The 20,020-nt window shown below is 38.4% G+C and overlaps 7 protein-coding genes across 7 annotated transcripts; 1 reads left to right on the forward strand and 6 right to left on the reverse strand.

Annotated features, from left to right (window-relative positions):
- Positions 1–9: 9 nt before the first annotated feature.
- MONOS_16775 (uncharacterized protein) lies at positions 10–1,815 on the reverse strand (the record flags this gene model as incomplete). Its single annotated transcript, XM_067869648.1, has 4 exons — positions 10–466; positions 548–1,081; positions 1,167–1,603; positions 1,701–1,815. 4 exons carry the CDS (start codon positions 1,813–1,815, stop codon positions 167–169), a joined length of 1,386 nt encoding a protein of 461 aa, XP_067724010.1. The 3' UTR covers positions 10–166.
- A 222-nt stretch (positions 1,816–2,037) lies between these two features.
- MONOS_10480 (Arl2) lies at positions 2,038–2,730 on the reverse strand (the record flags this gene model as incomplete). The annotated part of the gene is made up of 3 exons (XM_067862934.1): positions 2,038–2,419; positions 2,477–2,587; positions 2,666–2,730. 3 exons carry the CDS (start codon positions 2,728–2,730, stop codon positions 2,038–2,040), a joined length of 558 nt encoding a protein of 185 aa, XP_067724011.1.
- On the reverse strand, positions 2,730–4,853 carry MONOS_10479 (ATP-dependent RNA helicase Uap56; the record flags this gene model as incomplete). The annotated part of the gene is made up of 6 exons (XM_067862932.1): positions 2,730–3,299; positions 3,624–3,984; positions 4,053–4,400; positions 4,459–4,521; positions 4,571–4,674; positions 4,753–4,853. 6 exons carry the CDS (start codon positions 4,851–4,853, stop codon positions 2,996–2,998), a joined length of 1,281 nt encoding a protein of 426 aa, XP_067724012.1. The 3' UTR covers positions 2,730–2,995.
- Positions 4,854–6,542: 1,689 nt separating this feature from the next.
- Positions 6,543–10,386, reverse strand: MONOS_10478 (uncharacterized protein; the record flags this gene model as incomplete). Its single annotated transcript, XM_067862931.1, has 4 exons — positions 6,543–8,636; positions 8,831–9,772; positions 9,826–10,224; positions 10,294–10,386. The coding sequence occupies 4 exons, from the start codon at positions 10,384–10,386 to the stop codon at positions 6,543–6,545; spliced, it is 3,528 nt and encodes a 1,175-aa protein (XP_067724013.1).
- A 212-nt stretch (positions 10,387–10,598) lies between these two features.
- Positions 10,599–11,052, forward strand: MONOS_10477 (putative Mss4 protein; the record flags this gene model as incomplete). The annotated part of the gene is made up of 2 exons (XM_067862930.1): positions 10,599–10,667; positions 10,726–11,052. The coding sequence occupies 2 exons, from the start codon at positions 10,599–10,601 to the stop codon at positions 11,050–11,052; spliced, it is 396 nt and encodes a 131-aa protein (XP_067724014.1).
- A 167-nt stretch (positions 11,053–11,219) lies between these two features.
- MONOS_10476 (putative importin-5) lies at positions 11,220–15,974 on the reverse strand (the record flags this gene model as incomplete). The annotated part of the gene is made up of 3 exons (XM_067862929.1): positions 11,220–14,602; positions 14,724–15,711; positions 15,801–15,974. The coding sequence occupies 3 exons, from the start codon at positions 15,972–15,974 to the stop codon at positions 11,220–11,222; spliced, it is 4,545 nt and encodes a 1,514-aa protein (XP_067724015.1).
- A 113-nt stretch (positions 15,975–16,087) lies between these two features.
- On the reverse strand, positions 16,088–19,390 carry MONOS_10475 (putative Required for nuclear transport of RNA pol II C-terminus 1; the record flags this gene model as incomplete). The annotated part of the gene is made up of 2 exons (XM_067862928.1): positions 16,088–17,278; positions 17,444–19,390. 2 exons carry the CDS (start codon positions 19,388–19,390, stop codon positions 16,088–16,090), a joined length of 3,138 nt encoding a protein of 1,045 aa, XP_067724016.1.
- Positions 19,391–20,020: the final 630 nt, after the last annotated feature.

Raw genomic sequence — 20,020 nt, forward strand, 5'->3', positions numbered from 1 at the left:
CGAAATGAATGATAATTGTGAGGTTTTATTCCCATCATCTTCCCCATTATTTTGAAAAAATATGGGTGTATAAAACATGGAGCACAAAAAATTCTAATTTTAATTTGCGTTAAAAAATTATATTTATTTAACAAAAAATTAATTTATATGAAATAAAATTGAATTTTCATTCGTATTCTTCGTCGTCATCTTCTTCCTCATCTGGATCAGCATCTTCTTGATAATCTTCTTCAGGTTCTTCATCCGGTTCTTCATCTTGTTCCGCATCCATCTGTTCTTGTGATTCCTCTCGTTCAGTTGACCCCAGAATTGAATCTTCTTGTTCATTAGCTTCCTCCTGTTCTGTCTCATCTCTAGATTCTGGCTCGGCCTCTGCCTCAGCCTCAGCCTCAGCCTCAGCTTCTGCTTCTGCTTCTGTCTTTGCTTCAGCTTCGGCTGCTTCTCTTTCCAAACGCTCTTTCTCCTCCTGAAACAGATCATCAGTAGTAAAATCAATGGAAAAAAAAAAGATTATAAGATTCACATGAAATCAATTAAACAGGCAAACCTCCTCCTTACGTCTTCTTTCTTCTTCTTCTTCTTTTCTTCTCAACTCTTCCTGTTCCTTTTCTTCTCTTATTCTTTGCTCCTCCTCCTCTCTGATTCTGTCTTCTTCTTCTTTCTTCAATCTCTCTTCTTCTTCCTTCTGCAACCTCTCCTCTTCCTTCCTTTGCCTTTCCTCTTCTTCTCTCTGTTCTGTCATTTCTACAGCCATTTGCAGCTCTTCATCTGTCACTTTCTTTCCATCCAGTCGATCCAGCGTTGGAATATGCGCCAGCACCTCTATCCGATAGTTGTCTTCCAGTTCTGCTGCAAATGGGTTTCCGAGCAGTTTCAGATGCCTCAGACGCGGAAGAAGCTCGAGCGAATCAAGCTCTTTGATATCGCTTATTTTGTTGTGTGATAGATCCAACTCAACTAAAGAAGAGAGAGAACCGCTGGGAAGTGAAGAGAAATTTTCGATTTGATTATATGACATGTTAAGACGCAAAAGATTTTGACAAGAAGTGAGTCCAGAAAGATCGGTTATAAGATTGCCAGCCTATTTCAGTAAATTTCACAACAATTTTTTTTTTAACAGAATTATTTGTTCGCTTCAAAAAATGAAAAAAAAAATTAATGCAAACCAAATCCAACTCTTCAAGGTTTGGATTGAGGCCTTCGCAAGTTGTAAGGTTATTTGCTCGAACCTCCAAAAATCGAAGTGGCATTGTCGGAGGTGATAATCCAGAAAGTTTATTTATTCGATTTCCATTCAGATTTAATGATGATAATAAAGGATGAAGAAATGAATCTTCATCAAGATCTTCTATTCTATTTTCACTTAGATTTAAAACTTGAAGAGTGGGACGTTTTGCAATAAATGGATTTTTTATTCTATTTTGTGACAAATCAACGACAACAAGATTGTTTAAAAGTCCGCCACTCAAAGGACTGATATCTTCAATTAAATTTTTTGAGAAATTGATAAATCTTAAATGTCTGTAATTCTCGATAACATCAATTCGTTCAATTTTCATATCAGGCATTGACAATTTTGTATAAGCTTGAGACATTCCCTCTCCTGAAACAATTTTTCAACGCGTAATTAATAAAAAATTTGAAAAATGAATCATGAAAAATATTCTTTACAAAATTAAAATTAAAAATGCAACAAATACCAGTTCTTTGTAGGTGAGATAAGCAAACGCCAATCATTTCTGCAGTAAGTGGAATTCCTTTCTGCTCAATTATGCGCCTCGGCTTTTTTGAGGTTTCATCTAAATTATCGCTCATTAACGAAAATGAGGCACTTTTTCTTTTATTCAAACGAATACCCTTAATTTATATTTTTTAATTAAAATTTTTAAGAGAACGAATGTAGTGTTCAATTTTCTTAAAATTTCGTATTTATTAATTAAAATTGATCTTTAATTGATGAAATCTCTTGAATTTCATCAAAAGTATTGTTTATTAAAAAAACTGATTATAATAGTTGATTTTCAACATCATAATTTTTCAAGTGAACGTATATATTCTTGAGCAAACATCTCGGGCAATCCACGCAAATCCTTCTGAAATTCCTTCACCTGTCATAGCAGATGTAGCCTCAATGTGCCAACTTCGACCTTTAACAATCTCAGTAAGATTCATTTCCTTAATAATTTGTTCGGAAGTCATTGCACCATGAATATCTTGTTTATTTGCCAATAATAATAAAGATGCACCTGCAAGCTTTTCAGCTTTCAAAACTTTGCTTAGTTCAGTTATTCCTTCAAAAAATCGTGAAGGATCTGTACTGTCAATAACCCAGATAATCCCTTCAGTTTTTTCGAAATAATTTCTCCAATATGGCCTAATAAAAGATTGCCCTCCAATGTCCCAAATGTTCATCTTAATTCTTGAAAGTGTTAAATAAAAATTTCGATAATAAACATAAAAAATATCAATTGCATACTTATCAAACATAAATGTTTCAATTTTAAATCCACGAGTTGGACTAACTTTGCTTGTATCTTCTTTTTTCAATTTTTTCATAATTGTTGTTTTCCCTGCTCCATCAAGACCACTTTAATGTTTTGAAAAAAATAAGACAGTTTTGATAAAATCTGATATCTTATTTCAATGGCATATTGAAAATGCACACATAAGTAGAATTCGCATCTCTCTCTCTTTCAGCTTCAACTTTCTAAGAAAAGAAAGCAATCCCATTTAAAAATTAAGTTTATTATAAATAATCTTATATAAATGATCAAAATAACGTTGGTAAAATTGTTAAATAAAGTTTTTAAATATATTATTTAAAATCAAATGTGCATTGGATAATTAATTTGTCTGAACAAAGAATAAAAAAATATTCGGTGCAAGTTCCACAACTATATTCACTTTTCACACAATATCTCCTAATAATCTTCCTTTCATAACTCTATCTCTCAAAAGTTGACAGTCAACATCACAACGTAATCGCTGAGTCTTTTTATGCTGACATGTAAGAATCAACAGCGATTTCATCGGGAAGTGGGGTGATGGAAACTTCAAAACGAGCTTGCACTCTATTCAAAACTTCCATATCTTCAGTGGTTGATGCAAATGTGATTGCAAGACCTTTTGTTCCAAATCTTCCTGCACGTCCCACACGATGCAAGTAGCTGTCGGAGTTGTCGGGCATGTCGTAGTTGAAAACGATGTTCACACGTTCAATATCAATACCTCTTCCAAACACATCAGTTGCAACCAAGATACGATGTTTGAAGTCCTTGAATTCCTGATAACGCTTTGACCTGTCAAAAAAGAAAATACGCCAAAGGCATTAAGAGGAAAAAATACAGTACAAAATAAATAAGCAGAAGCGATATTATAGATTTTAAGTTTCAGTTGAAGTCAATTGACAACATATAATAATACAATTCAACAAGAAATTAGAAGCATTCAGTCAATTCAAAAGTATCATTCAAGATGAAGATGGAGAAAGATGGAAAGATATTTATATGATTGAAGATGTCAAGACGAAGAAGATGAATAATAAAACATTTATAAGAAATAAAGAAAGATCAGTTTAAAAGAACGTATAAACGAAACTGAATAATTCATAAAAAAAAATTAACCTTTCTGGCTGTGGAAGTCTTGAATGAATAGCAATTGATGGGAATCCGTATTCAGACAGCAATCTGTTCAGCTCATCTGCGCGTGGGCAAGATTTCACAAAAATGACAACTTGGTTGAACTCGAGTAAGTCCAGCAAATCGATCAACTTCTTGTTTTTCTCTCTTTCCTCCAGCTTCACAAAATGCTGCTGCAGTCCATGGAGCGTCAGTTTGGACTCGTCATCTACGAAAATCTCCATTGGATCCTTCATAAAGTTCCTTGCGGTGGGGCGGATTTCTGCTGGAAGTGTAGCAGAAAACATCATCACTTGCTTCTGAACAGGCGTGTTCACAAAAATCATTTGCACGTCTTGGCGCATGTCTGGAGTGATGTGGAAAAGAGGAATCGGAACATCATGCGAAGGATGATGAAAAGAAGGTAATACGAACCAGCTTTTTCGAGCATTTTATCGCACTCATCAAGGATGAAATGTCCAACTTTCGAAAGATTCAAATGTTTCTTTTGTACTAATTCGAGCATTCTCCCTGGAGTACCGACAACAATGCACGGTTTGATATCTTTAATCCTTTGTATATCTTGGGCAATCGGAATTCCTCCAAAGAATGCACATGTATGTACATTTGGGAAATGTTTGCTAAAGCGTTCAAATTCATTGCTAATTTGAGTTGCAAGCTCCCGAGTATGGCATAAGACAACAACTTTAACATCCTCAATTGGATGATCAGTATCAAGTTGTTGCAATGTGGACAAAACAAAAACGGCTGTTTTACCCATGCCTAAAAATTTTAATAAAGTGTAAAATAAAAATAAACATTCAAAATAAATGTGACAAACCAGATTTTGCTTGACACAGAATATCATTTCCAATCATGGCTTGTGGGATGCATTTCTGTTGTACTAAAAAATGAAAGAATTGATAGCAACTGAAATTAAAATATTATCCTACCATCAGAAGGATGCTCAAAGCCAGAATCGGTGATGGACTGCATCAACAAAGGTTTCAAAAGAAAGTCTCGAAACCCTGCAGCGTGAATACTTGCATAAGTACCTCTTGAAAAAAACGAAAATCAAGTTAAAAAAACGGGAAATTGCAGTTGAACTCAACAAGATCGAAAACAAGTTGCATGCTTGCTAGGTTCAATAGATGGATCTATTGTTGAAGGTGCAGGTTCGTCCTGTTGATCAGTTGCAACTTCTTCATATTCGAAAATTTCTTCCTCAGCTGACATTGATAAAACAAACAACGGTTCCGATCATCAATGATGATCATACCATACTATATGAAATTTCTTATGAATAATTTCATCATCAATTAAGAACATATGAGCAGGTTACTTGAAACATAAAAAACTGCAATTTGTAATAAATGCATGTAGATGTTTGGGAAATGTGAAACAATTGACATAACTTTGCAACTATTCGAAATTTGAAACTGCATCTTTATCTGTTTTAGATGCGTTGACATTAACTCAAATTTTGCAAATGCAAACTTTAATTTTGTTATTATTTGTCGCTTTTCGCTTTGTACTTGTTTTGGAGTTCATTAAAAATTTTTATCGAACATTTTTCTTCAAAATGAAAATTTTTTTGTTAAACCGTTCTTTATACTGAAATTTTTAATAGAACCGAATATTTTTTGTAAATATTAACTTTTCGGGTTGGTAATTTCCATTTTGAAAATTTTAATTTTCCTTCATTGATTTTAAAGTATTTTTAATCTTTTTGTGTTGGTTATCAAAAATTCAAAAGAAAATAATTGTATTTTCATGTTATTCAAAGTTGTGTTTTTTGAAATTTATTTAATGTCGAAATAAATTGAAAAAGCGAATCATTCCTCATGAAACACATGACATATTTAAAAATATTTCGTCATTAAAAGATGAGGGTATATTTGGTAAAAAATATCAACTCCAAGAGATGAAAAATCATTTAATTCGTTATTAGCGTTTTTTTGATTCAAATAATGGAACTTTATCAATATTATCGAATCCCAATATAATGGAAAATTTTTATGTTGTTTGTTTTACTTCAATGCATTGTTGAATGCATAAGTGGATACAATGTACTGATTAAAGAGGGAAAAGATTTTTGTGCATCGGATGATTACGCAGGCAATACTGTTGTACATGTGAATTATAACTTTTCAATTCCAAAAAACGAATCTAGCCAGAGGCCAGTTGGAGCAAGCGTTAGAATTTTCAACTCAAACAACGAAGAAATTTATCAATCTGATGTTAAACCAAGTGGGACAATTTCTTTTTCAACAACAAATTCTGGGGAATACAAATTTTGTTTTAACACAAACATGATGTTTTTCAGTTCAAAAAGAAACTTAATGTTGTTTTTAAAAATTTCATTTGGAAATGAAAATCTAACAGAAAACGAAAAAGCAAAAGAACTTCCAATATTGTTTTTGAAGCATCTTGAAGAAAAAATGCATTTAATCGAATCCGAACAAAATTACTACATTCAAAGACACAATGAACTTTCATCAACTGAAAAAAGTAACACTCGCATGATTGTTGTTTTTAACGTGATTCAAATTTTTTCTGTTGTTGGATTTGGATTCATGCAACTTCGCTTCTTTGTGCAATTCCTAAAACTCAGAAAAATCATCTGAGAATTTAAAATGTTAATGAAAAGTTTCATTCTAATTTGTCAAAATTTAAAAGTTAGCGTAATTTCACATTTTAATATTGATGATTTTGTTTAGCAAATTAATTTGAAAATCATTTATAATTGTCATTTTTTTTCGTTTTTCAAATTTTTTGAATCAACTTTTTTTTTCTTTTATCTATGAAAATACGAGTGAAACAAAACAAATAGAAACGCTTCTTGAAAGAAAATGCATTGTTGTCTTGAAATCAAATTAAGCAAAACAATTGATAAAAAATTAAAAAAAGAAATTTTGTTATAATCTATTCAGTTTTTGATCCATATCTTGCACGAAGACGTTTGATCGCTTCAGAAGGCGATGAAACATGGGGTGGTGGTTGAGTTGGTGGTGTGGGAGTGAAAGTGTACGACAAGCCATGAAAATTCTGTGACGGCGTCTGAATGGCTGATGTTGACTGAGAATACTGTGAAGATGCTGAAAGATTTGATGAAGATGTGTTCAGAGTCGACGAAGGCGCAGGAACAGAAGCCTGCCCTTTCTGCGATGAAGTGATGATTGACTGAAGAAGTGGATGAGTAGAAGACAGCCGAGCAAGCGAAGAAGACAGAGCAGCAGCGCTTGAGGAAGTGATAAGCGTCGGATAGTCTGCTCGAAGCAGCCGATGAAGGCGAATGGAAGATGGCGAAGGAGAGAATGATAAAGATGAGGATGCTGTTGAAGCAAAACTGTCATCAAATGTCTCGCGATTTCCATGTTGGCCACTGGATGAAGAACGAGAAAAGTCTTCCGAGCGATCTTTGTCGCCCTTTGGCTGTGCATTTGCATTTTCTACAGAAGATGTGGGCGAGTGTTGTGATGAAAGTGGGGAACGTTGACGTGAATGTGGAGACGTCTCCTGAGAAGAAGGAGGATGAAGCGCTGAACGATGAGGTGAAGGAGACAACTCGAAAGAATTGGAAGAAGAAGGCGAAAGCTCAGCTTCGATAAGATCAGTGCTCTGAGCAATTGGAGAGTCAAACTGTTGTTGTGGGTAAGTTGGAGGTTGAGGTGTTGAAATTGAATTACCTGAAGAAGAAGAAGAAGTGGAAGAAGCAGAAGCAGAATTCAAAGGTGGTTGCATTTTCTTTGCAGAAAATGAAGAAAGCGTCGAAGGCAATGGGACTGATGCTAGTGGCTGTTGTTGCATTTCTGTTGTTTGCTGAATTCCTTTGGAAACGATTGGTTGCGCCTGAAAAGCCTCAACTTTGCCAGAATTTGAAGTTAATGAAAGAGAAAAAGATGGAAATGAAGAAAACATTGAGCCAGGTTGGGAGTTCAAAGGATGTTGGATGTTTTTATTTCCTTGAATTTGAAATGATGCTTGATAAATAGCGGTGTTTGAAACTGCGTCTGAATGTGCCATTTCTTGAGTGACTTGAAGATCTTCCAGTTTCAGCGTTTCTTTTTTGTGATCCTCAAAATTCGTTGGCGGAGGAGTGTTGTGATCCATCTCGAAGTTTTCGTCCAAAAGAAATGACTGAAGTTCCTCCACGTCATCATCATCATCATCATCTCCAGCTTCTTCTTCTTCTTCTTTTTCTTCTTTCATTCCGGCAGAGCTGTTGTCAGTTTGATGATGTTTGGACAAAGCGTCCTTCTCCACTATTTTTTCAGAACTTTCCAGATTTTCTCTTGCTCTCCCTTCAAATTGACTTATTTGTCTTTTATCATTTTGCTCCTGCTGCATTCGTTGAGATTTCGTTGTTATCAACGGTAGCTTTGTTGACAATGATTGTGCATTTTCTCCTGAAAATTGTGCTTCCGTTTCAGAAGATGTTGGTTCAGATGGTAATTCTTTCTGTTCTTTCAAAGTTTTCGGCTGTGGAGCAAAAGTGACATGCTGAGAGAAACGCTTTTGTGACGTCTCTGATTGGATGCCTTTTGTTTCGCCATTTATTTGGCTTGATACGTCATCTTTTCCTTTTTCTGGGAGCTGAATTCTTACAGAATTTTTGCGTTCCTTTACAGTTTTTTCTCCAAGTTCTGTTGCTTTTATTTGATTTTTGTTGTTTGCAGCTGCATTTTGAGCTTGAGAATAATGCTCGTTCCTGTTAGAGACACCGTAGAGTTCATATAGTTCTTCTTCCTCATCGTCAGTCAAAGAAGAATCAGCAACGTCAGTGTCATCATCATTGTGCTCGTTTCCTTCTCTTCCTTCATTTGCGACATCATCCATTTTTGATGCGCTCAAACCAGTCTGCTTTAATCCCTCTGCTTTTCTTTCTTCTTCCCCAAAGAAATTTGCACGGGGCTTGACCGTTAATCCTTTCTTTGCATTTTCCATCTCCACAACCATCTGCCTCAACGTGTCTGTTGTGCGTTTGTAGTGGGAACACGACGCTTCGAGTGATGTTACCTGAAAAAAAAATATGAACATATTTATTTTTGAAGAAAAGGAATGAGCGCCAGAAGTGTAATAACAGAAATAAATGAGTTAAAATGATAATAATAACATAATAATAATAATCGCATTTAGAGAAAATGATAACAGCCATTTGAGCAACATTTCAATGTCATCTCGAAAAATCATATTGAACTTTTACAGCATACTTTTGCTTGTGCTTCACGGTAATTCTTTTCGATTTGTTTGACAACGCCTTCTAATTCGATTCTCCTTCTTTCTTCTTCTTTTGCCTTTTCCGAATGCTTTGAGAGTTCTTTTTGTGCCACTGTCAATTCTCTGATTGTCTTGTTTCCGTCTTCTCGCTCTTCTTCTTCTTTCGCCTTCAATACTTCCAGCTTGTCTTTCGTTTTGGCCAATTCGAGTTGTGCCTCAGTCAGTTGCTGCGACAAACTGCTGTTCATTCTCTGAAGCTCAGAATTCTGCCCTTCAATTTTGTTGTACTCTCTCTCTCTCTTCTCTTTTTCTGATATTCTCTGTGTCAAATCAAAAATTTGCTCGTGAAGAGCATTCATTTCAACATTGTGCTCCTTTTTAATTCGTGCCACTGTATTCTCAGCGTCAACTCGTTCTTTCTCCCTTTCTTTTTGAATTGCTTCATCTTTCCTCTTTTGCTCTTCAATATGTTGCAGCATAATTTGGATTTCTTGATCTGCTTTCCGTTTTTCTTTTTCGTGCTCAATTTGCAAAATGCTGATCTCCGATTCTTTTTGGTGTTTGGCCTCTGTCAATGCATTCTCGTATTGCAGCTTCAATCTTATAATCTCCTCGTCCTCAACCTCTTCGTCTTCCCCAATATCTTTTCCACTTATTCGCATGTACTGTTTTCGCTTTCTTTCTTTCTCTTCTTTCTCTTTTTGCGCAATTTCTTGCTCTCGAATTCTTTGCTGGTTCCTAGTTTTTTCTAATTCTGAACGGAGAAAACTTACCATTTGATTCAAATCTGATCCTTTTCTTCGTTCATTTTCAATCTCTTGATTTTTCATCTGCTCTATCTGCTTCATTTCTCTCTGAAGCCTATTGTTATCCCTTTCTAATTGTTCTGTCTGTTTTTTTAATTCTTTGATAATATCTTCTTCATCTAAAAGCATCTGCAATTTGAAACATGATAATTATATTCAAAAAATAGTTAATAACAGCATACTCCTTTCATTTTGGCATTTTCTTTTTCAAGATTTGATAAACGTCCTAATCTCTCTGCATTTTGTCCACCCTTTTCAATTGTTTCTGCTTTTAATTGCTCCAATTGCTCTTGGAGGGCAGAAACTTTTCCCTTCTCTTCTTCCAACATGACGTTTGAATGCTTTAACTCTGTTTTTGAATCTTGCAATTCTGACATAATATCATCTAAAAATGTCTCTTGAAGGAGAATATGTCCTTTTTTCTTTCCTAATCCAAGCTGCTCAGCTTTTTGGTCCAACGATTGCTTCATAACAGAAACAAAGTTTTCAAGTTGTTGAAGCCGTGAACTCATTTTGTCCATGACCATTCGATCTCTATCAGGTGAGTTATCTTGCGAAAAATTCCCTGGTGTCCTTATCGTCTATAAAATAAGCAAATAAAATTATTGTAATTAAATTCATTTATCAGCAATCAATAAAAATTATCATACATCAGAAGGAACATATTGTGAAGAAATAAAATGAGTTTGTTTATGCTCCGTCTGATGCGAAGGAGTTGAAGGAATTGGCGTTTTCACACTCATTCAAAAATTCAAGAAAAAAAATATGGTCAATAAATTTTTCAAATTCACTTAAATTTTATAAAAATAACATTTATTTGCTATTAAAGATGAAGAAAGAATATCTCAATTCTTTCACGATATTGTGGTCAAGATCGTATTTCGATTGTGAAATTCTTTGTTACTAATTCACAATGGATCCTGCATTGATGGATTCTGAGAAAAAAAATTTAAAAATGATTAAATGCAAGTTGTGTGGGGACATTATATTCCTCCCTAAAACCGCAACTTTTGTTGAAAAAGAGGTATTCATTTTAATAAATATCAAATTATTTATCTTTCGAAACATGACCAAAATTTTAGGTTTATATTCCAAATTTTCAATCTAAAAGTGTGGAAGATGGAGAAATGAAGAAAGATTTTTGGATGGTAAAGAATATGTACGAATTTGCAAATATTGGATTTTCTCATAACGTGAAGGGTTCAGCAAAAGGAGCAACGTCAACAGTCACCCCAATAATGCCAAGTTCATCTGATTCTTCTTCATCTGCAACTCCGTCATCTGATGGTCGCGTTCTTCCAGATCACGTTCGTTTTTTGACATGCGCTGCATGTGAGCAGGGCCCTGTTGGTATTTCTCTCTCTGGAACTGAATTTCTTGTTGAAGCACATCGCGTCTCCTACGATTAAATATGTTGTTTTCTTTATTCACTTCATTTCATTTTTTAGAGTGTTATTTTCGATCTTCTTCAATTGAGTCCTTATTTTGTTTGAACTTTTAAAATCAAAATTTTATTCAAGTGAAATGGTTTTGTGAAATGTAACACAGCAAACATAGTTTTTTATTCTATTATATATCAAGAAAAGATTGCATTCAAGCATTTCTTTCTTTCTTCATCAAGCTCAATCCAAAGTTTTGAAAGAACTTCAGACGGAAGACATTTTCTGATCGCTGGAAGCATCATTTTAAATTTCTCGTTGGTTGCTTGGCTAACAAAGTCTGTGTCAACAACAAAGCATAAAATCTTGAATAAATGGGCCAACTGATTCACTCCCTTTGATAGTGAAGAGAGAGCAGTTCCTGAAGAAAGGGCATCAGAAATTTCCTTTGCAATCGCCTCCCGCTCGGGGCAAGCGCCTCCAAACAACAACGAATCACGAGCTTCAACAAACCAACAGAGCGTGTCGTGACATGTCACTGCCTCTTCCTCGTCTCCAAGAAGCGGAAGATGAGCAAAGAAGGTTAGTTTCAGTCGAAATGCGCTTTCCTCTGAATTTGGCAACGAACTTGAATGCTTCTGGAGAATCCTCAAAAGAGCAGTAACAGCATTGTCATGTGCGTTACGCGCTTCGTCAAGCACTTGATCATCAACCAAATCAAGCTCCTCTTCAGAAGCATCACTTTTGCCTTCTTGTTGAACATCGCTTGCACAAGAATCGTTTTGAATAAACGGATATCTAAACAGGGCACCAGATTGCTGCGATGGCATTGACAGCACAGCAGATATTTCAACATGTGAAAGAAGCGCAGGTCCAGTTGATCCCATTTTCTTCTGTTTCTCTTCGACCAGTCGTGCTGATGCCAATCTAATCTCTTTCATTCTCTCTCTTGAAAGAGGATATTCGAGCACGCCCATCAGCTTTTCCACAGCTTCGCTGCAGAATGCGCCAAACTGTCCCTGACTCCCATTCAATGCACAGAATGCGAGTCCGACACACGCATTACGCCGTGTGCTTTCCTCTCTCTGGACCACATCCACGGCCAAGTCAATGTAATGCAGGAAGATCGGAGCAAAGCGGGGAATTAGTTGTGATGCTTGAGCTCCTCCATATTGAATGCAGCGAGAAAGAATTGACAAACCAGTGACTCGATCTGCTTCATCTGCTGTTTGTTGAGCTGCCGCAGTGGAAGAAGAAGAAGAAAGCTGTTGCTGGAGAAGCTGGGGAGTAATTGTAAAATATGTGTCTTCTGAAGTGATAGAATTGGGGCGAGGTGGAAGAGTAACCATCTCCAAAACAACAGGAAGAATACTTTTCTCAAAATATGGAACAAACAATCCGCCAAATGTTGAGAACAAAAGAACAATGATGCGTGAAATGTTGCGAAGGACAGAGTCTTCATGTGCCAAACTCACTTTTGCATCGTCGTCTTCCTCTCCGTTCGCCACGTCTTCATCGTCGCCTTGTTCAACAACTTCCTCCAGCGCCTTTCGCCTGCTCCGCACGTTCACAAGAACAACCCTTAGCATTTCTGCATACTTTTCTAAGTCGAAGCCATTCGCCACACTTCCAGCAAAGCATTCAATCAGGCCAGCCTGACTAGAAGATTGAGGAGAAGCCATTGCGAGTGGCTGTGCAACGTGTGAGGAAGATCCCCAGGGTGATTCCAGTTCTGCACCTTGTGCGCTTTGCGGGTTGAGAAGGCAGGAAATTGCTTTGAGAGAAGTGAGGATAGAAAGAGTGATTGATGAGCGCTCTTCGGATGAGACGTCTTCTGCGTTGATGAGAGCAGAAAAGAGCAAAGGTGATGCTGAAATGAAGAGAGAAACTGGATGGAGATGTGAAGGAACAGAAGGAAGAGGAGGAAGAGGAGGCAGTGATGATGAAGCAGGAGACGCAGCTGATCCAGTAGATGGTATTGCAGAGATCTCATTTGCAGCTTCTTTCTGAAGTGCTTTTGGATGGAAAGGAGAGTCTGGTGGCTGAGGAGATAAAGCACGAATGCAGAACATGATCGCAGATGCGCACAAATCAACAGGAAAGATTGAAATTGTTCCTTCTTTTGTCTCACTTTCAAGCAGAGCACAGGCAACTCTAACGGTTTCTTCAATGAATGGTACAAAATATGGTCCCATAGAATCAGCGTAGCTTGCAATGAGAGTAAGCGCAGTTTCTCTGTCGCCTATTTTGCTGCTCAGCGCTTCTTCTCTCTTTCTTGCTGAGATTCCTCTCAGATGTCGTGTTTCCAGCAGAAGTGCCGTGTTGTTGTCGCCTCTCAGAGCTGCATCCACAAATTTTCGCTGCTCTGCACTTGGATCTGTCTGCGCTTCAGCAAGCAGCGGGGGAATAAGCAGAGGCAGCATCGGCGCAAATCTACCGCGCAGAAGACTCGAAAGATGCACCCACATCATGTTAATCACATCTAACGACTCGTCAGCCACTGCCTGTTTCGTTCGAATAGCTTGTGCTGTGAAGGAGCTCCCTCCATCTCCTCCTCCACTGCCACTGCCAATTTGACTTCCATTTGCTGCTTGCGAAAGAGTCTCTTTTCCTTTGACAATTTCGTCGATCAGCTTCAGCACAGCCGATGTGAAAGGTGCTAATAGAGGGGCTGCTGCCTCTTTCCCCACAGCAATCATCAGCTCTGCAGCAGCATTCGTGGCGAGCGCCTGGTATTTCTTGTCCTTTTCTGATTGGAGTGTGCTCGTGTCTGCTGCCATGATCCCCATCAGAAATGGTGCCAATGAAGAGAAAAATGGCTGCATTGCATCGTCAGCTGTGTCAATGACACAACACAATGATTGCATCGCTTCGTTTCGGATGGTCTTTTTGGCTTCGATGATGCGAACAGACAGAGAAAGTGCCAGCGAAGCAGCATTTGCTGAGGAAGAAGACGCTGCTGCAGTGGCAGTCGCAGCTGCCAAAGCTGACTCTTCTGAAATCTCCATCGTCAAAAGATGCCCCAAAACAGACACAATTTGAGGGAGAAGTGGAATTAAGTGTGTCTTCGGTGTTGTTTCTGCAATGTCCTGAATTGCCCGCACAGCAATGTCAATCAATGTGAAGCATCTTTTCACATCTTCCCGCTGCCCAACAGATGGAAGTGCCGTTGGAGCAGCCGCTGAGAGCTGTGGAGATGAGGCTGGCGGGCTTGCAAAAGAAGGTTGAGTATTCGTTAAGCCATTTCCAACAGGTGCAATTGGTATATCGCTTATGACAGATAAGATGGCGTTGAGTGCATCAGCCACAAAAGTGCGGGTGGTTGTGAAGGCGCTCTTCAGATCGCGGCAGAATGTGGACAGCGCATGCACAGCTGCCAATATCACTCGTGTGGATGGATCGTTGATGTGTGCAAGAGTCAGAGAGAGGAGAAACTGCATCTTGTCTGCGGTGAGCGTGGATGAGACCCCTTCCACAACAGACGTCATCAGAAGCAACCCAACAAAACGTTCTTTCCATTGAGATGAAGACAGACATCGTTGGACAAAGGGAATGATTGTGGATGTTACAAACACTCCATCTAAAAACGAAACATCAAGCAAAAAAAGAGCAAGAAATAAGAAAATGAAAGAAATTGATGTTAATTAAAGATATTTCCAGCATTTGAAAGTATTATTTAATTCATAAATAGCAAAACAAACCCATCGCTGTTGCAAATCTGTCTAGTGCAGCTATTCCAGCGTCAAGTGTGTCATTTGGATCATCATCATCGTCTGTAATTGTCCAGTTCTCGTCTTCGGTGAAAGACATCATGAGAGCAATCACAGCCTCCACAAAAGCAGATGAAAAGCGACTTTCTTTCTTCAGCTGCTTCGCAAAAGGCTTCAACAGAGACACAACTAATTCCAGTGCTGTGTTTCGCAGAGAGAGCATTTGATAGCGGACAGATTCTGGAAGAGCTGTTGATTGAGGAGAACTTATTGATGAAGAAGTCGAAGATGGAGATGGAGCAGATGCGCTCGCAAGCATTTTGTTACAAGTGTCGACAATGTGCAGCATCCCCATCCACAGCGACTGGAGAATATCTTCGAAAAAGGAAGGGCGCACAATCACAATGTTCATCATTTGCTGGATGCATTCAACAGACATTGAATAGTTGCCCTTCTCCAAATACCCAGTGACTGTTGCCAACATGATGGGTGCAAGTTGCTTGAATGGCTTAATGTGAGCCTTCTTTTTGCCTGCAACTGGAAGAATAAGAGATGTTGTTTGAATAGCATTTTTTTTCACTTGATCCACTTCCGTTGAAGCAAGTGCCCGGCCAATGATTGTAACAAGTGTATTGATATGTGGAACGAAAATTGACGCATTAGAAGGAACTATAATTGAAAATATTGTGAGTGCTCCGCTTCGGATACGCGGGTTAGCGTGACTTGTCCAAGAAAAAACAGTTGATATGAGATCAGACCACTTGTTCGAGTCCTTCTGGAGAACAATACTTCCCATATTCCCTATGCAATGCGCAGTATGATAGTTTGTTTTATCATCTAAATTATCATTGAGGAAAAGAGCGCAAAGTTGTGCTTTCATTGCGTTAAAAGTGTCTCCAGAAACAAGTAAAACGATTGAAGGATCATTTGGAAAGTCAATAAGACGTTGTCTTAGATGTACTAATGAAAAATGGCGAACCTATATTTTATTTAAGAGTGAAAGATAAATATTTTTGTTCAAAATTAATATGTTTTTTCTGATTCTTTGAAAATGAAATCTATGCAAACACTTTCCTGTACAGAATTATTTGCTACACGAATTGCAATTAGCGCATATGCATCTGGTTGAGTTTTGACGAGATTGTCGAGATAAGCAACAGCTGAATGTCTCAATTCAGCTTTTGGAGAAAGGGCATTAAGCACTTGTTGTTCAAATGCGGAATCGGAAATTTCCGTTTGCATTTTTAATTAATGTTTGCTATATGAAATAAAAATTTCAATAGCAACTGGGAAAAATGAAAAAATAAATTTTCGAATTTAAATTACGTTTATTTACTGATCATGAAAATTTTTTGTTAAATGAAAGATTTTGTTAAAATAAGACCATCTGCCATTCCCTTTGGCGATGATTGTTCTTTTGTTGTCATCTTTTCAAGCAGAAGAGATAAGCCTACAATTCCCATTTCACAATGACCTCTGACAGTTTCATCGGTTTCTTGTGAAATTGAAGAATGAATATCAAATGCAGACCTAATATCACTCACAAGCGAGCCAAGTGGAAACAAATCAGGTTGAGGAGACAACAGCATTGCATTGATGACTGAATTGAGGAGCAAGGCAGCACCTCTTCTGAGACCCACAGAAGAAGATGGAAGCGAAAGAATTGATAAGCCGAGACGTGATGTCTGATAGACAGAAGGCATCAAACCCACGCCAAGCAAATCACACAGACGAGAGAGAAGGACAAGAGCAGAACTTTGAAATGAACTGGATTCTGCAGAAGAAGAAGGAGAGGAAGAGGAAGATGAGGAAGATGATGATGGATCAGTTGGATTAAAAGATGCCATTGAAAACAGAGGAGAATAAAAGAGATGAGAATAATGTGGAACAAGTTCCCCTTTCTTCTCCATCGTCTTTAAAAGAACGTCGAAAATTGCCAGCTTCACGTTTTCTTCTTCGATTTTGACATCGTTTGGAAGGCTTTCTTGTTCTTCTTTATTCAAAAGATGAGAAGTTGATTGTGTTTGATGTGATCCAATGTCTGCCGGAGATTGTGGAATGATTAGCTTATTGGTTGAAGAAGAAGATGATGATGAAGGAGATGATGATGATGATTGAGATGTTGTTTCAATGGCCACATTTCCTGCAATGCAAGACAGCAGCTTCGGAATGTATTCATCGGGAAAGGCATCAGCCAAGTCTGCGTAGCATTCGATTGTGAAGCCGACGACAAACGAGTCCTTCTCAAAGAGGAGCGGAAGGAGCAGAGAAGACAGCTCGCTGTGCATCGACAGGACAGCCGCGTCGCGTGTGCGGAGGAGCTTTGAAATGGAATACACGCCAGACGCTCTGATGGGGATGATTGGGTCACGAAGAGCAGAAAGGGCGCTATGGAGGGTGCGCTGTGTGGATGAGGAGGGGGCAGAGGAAGAAGAGGAGGAGGAAGAAGAGGAGGAGGAAGATGGGTCTTGGAGGAGAAGAGCGTTGAATGCAGATAAAATGAATGTTGCCATTTCTCTGAATGAAGAATCTGGATGGCGGAGAAGCTGCAAGTGATATTCAAAAATTGCAGAGGGGAAAAAGAAATTATGAAAAGTTAAAATAAAAAAATTGAATAAAAAAAGATGAATCCAAATCATAAAAAGAAAACAGAAAGTGAAAAATAAAAGGTTTTAAAATACAGAAAGAATAAATAAGCACATCTTACACACTTTTCCCAAAGGAATGAGCAGCTCTCTGATTGCAGCGTGGTCTGTAGCGAACACTTTGATGGAGCCTTCAGCAGCTGCAGTGAGGATGAACAGAACTGTTCCTATCAACTCGTCTGGATTGTACGTCATTATCGAACGGAATGCTTCGTATTCTTCGTCATACAATTCATCATCATCATCTTCTTCTTCTTCTATTTCTTCTTTCTCTTCTTTCTCATCTGCATGTTTGGCTTCTTCCTCTTCTTCTTCTCTTTTCTCCTTCTCTTTCTTCGTCTTTTCTGTTATTTTCTCTGATTTTGCTGCTTCTGTCTCGTTTGGTGGCTTCCACAGAGTCAAAATCTCCATCGCCAGCTCAACACACAGCCGGAAGCTTTTCAATGCAGACGGGCCAATCTCTTCGCAGAAGGCGATGATGAAGTGAAGACGCCATTGGGACAGTGAAGCAGAAGAAGAAGAAGAAGAAGAAGAAGAAGAAGAAGAAGAAGAAGAAGAAGAAGAAGAAGAAGAAGAAGAAGAAGAAGAAGAAGAAGAAGAAGAAGAAGAAGAAGGATGAATAGGAAGTTCTGAAGCATTTGTAGATACAGAATCTGATGATGATGAAGAAGTGTGCTTATGTTCTGATTTTTGTTGCTTTTCCTTATTTTCATTGTCTTCTCCTATTTCCTCGATAAACTTCTTCTTCTTCTTCTTCTTCCCATTCTTTCCGTCTATCGAATGCATCCTTTTCCACTCTTCTTCCTCTTCAGCTGCTTTTTGCTTCCTCTCTTCGTAGTACTCCTTCAGAATCACCAGAAACACATCGCCCGGCAGCGACGAGGCAGCCGACAGACGAGAAATCTCCTTCAGAAGCAGCACAGCACACTTGGCGTCTCTTTCGAAGTCACGCGGCTCGTCTGAAAGAGAACAGCAGACGCTGCCGGTGTCTGTCAGCTGGAAGGCCAATCTTTTGGGTGAATGAGAAGAAGCGAAAGAGGAAGATGAGGAGGAGGAAGAAGAAGAAGAAGAAGAAGAAAATGATGATGATGATGAAAAGTTCTTTAAGCGATAGCTTTCTGTGTTGTGAAGTAGAAGCTGGAGGAATAGATGAAGTGCTGGATGGAACAGCTCTTCCTCTTCTTGTTTTGTGCTGTCTTTTTCTCTTTTGCTCTCCTTTTCATCTTTCTGTTTACTCTCCTTTGCTGCCTTCCGCGAAATAGCCACGCTGTGCTTGAAGAAGCTGGCACATGCTTCCATCGCAGCTGTTTTGGCGGCTGATGGCGTTGACTGAATGAACGAAAGGAGGCGAAAGAGGGGATTAATGACTGGATAGAGCAAGTTGAGCAGCGCAGCGGAGGGAGGAACAGGAGACGAGTGCAAGAGAAGGTGGAGTGTCTCGAGCCCTCTCGATACATCAGACTCAGAAATAACAGTCACATTTCGTTCGGTTGATTCGCTGCTGCTTTCGATATTGTTTGGATCTTCTGACTTTTCGAGGCAATCCATTTCAGCTGTTTTTCTGTCTTCGTATTCTTGTTCTGTGCCATCCTCCAAATCCAGCAGCACTTTCATGCGATAGAATGCGCTCAGAAGAGGCTGCAGGATGTGCTTTTCTGTGCATTCTGGGCTTCTCTCAGCCAAAACGGAGACGACAGTCACTGCCGCGTCAACGGTCTCCTGTGACACTGCCAGCGATGTTGGCGCTTGTGTTGTGATGTGTGCTGAGTACGTCGGCCGCGTGCTGATTAGCGTGCGGATTTGGATGGCAATGCGAGTGAAGAAGGCAGACGGTGAAATGAACGAAGGTGAGGAAGTGACGAGACGAATTGCCAATGCAGTTGCAGACAGAGATTGAGGAGATTTGTGAAGCGGGTTTGATAGCGGACTAGAAGTAGCACGTGGCTGTGGAAGTTCTGCCTGTGCTTGTGTTGCCATGGTGTCAAATATGGTTTTGGCTCCGCCAGGGCGCATAAGCGAAATTGAAAGAAGAGCAGTCAGGTAAGTCCTAAACCAGGCAGGAGATAAAGGAGAACTGAATAGCAAAGAAGAAAGAGTTGGAATAATGACTGTAGGATATTCATCGTAAATTAGTGCTTTTATGTACTCAGAAATTTGAACTATTTGATTTAACAGTTCAGGATCAACTTGTGAAAGTTGCCGATCTATTTGAGAAAATAATGTTGCTTGCTTTTTTGTTGGCTCAAATAATGAAAATGATGCTAATAGCTTTGAAAATATATACGAATGAGAAATGGAATAATGGAATGAAGCTGATTGAAAAAATTGAAGATGAAGGCAAATAGCATCACCAAAATGTCGAGGGAACGTGAGTGATTTTAGTAAAGGATTAGAAATAAGCGAAGTGTGAATAAAATCAATAATTTTTTTAATATCGCTTGTTAAAGAAGATGCAGTCATTGAATTCTTTTCAATTTGATGGAATATGTTCTCACCTAAAAAAATATTCATATTTCTTTGTTGACGATAACAATGGAAGGCAAACCAGTTTCTTTTTGCCTTTTATTCAATGGAATTCCAACTCCAAAATCCAGCAGTGGTAAAATAAAACGGATAAACAAGGCAGATATCACGCTTCGAAGA

This window comes from Monocercomonoides exilis, assembly GCF_001643675.1.
Source record: "Monocercomonoides exilis strain PA203 chromosome Unknown scaffold35-1074681, whole genome shotgun sequence".
In the NCBI taxonomy this organism is placed as follows: domain Eukaryota; phylum Preaxostyla; order Oxymonadida; family Polymastigidae; genus Monocercomonoides; species Monocercomonoides exilis.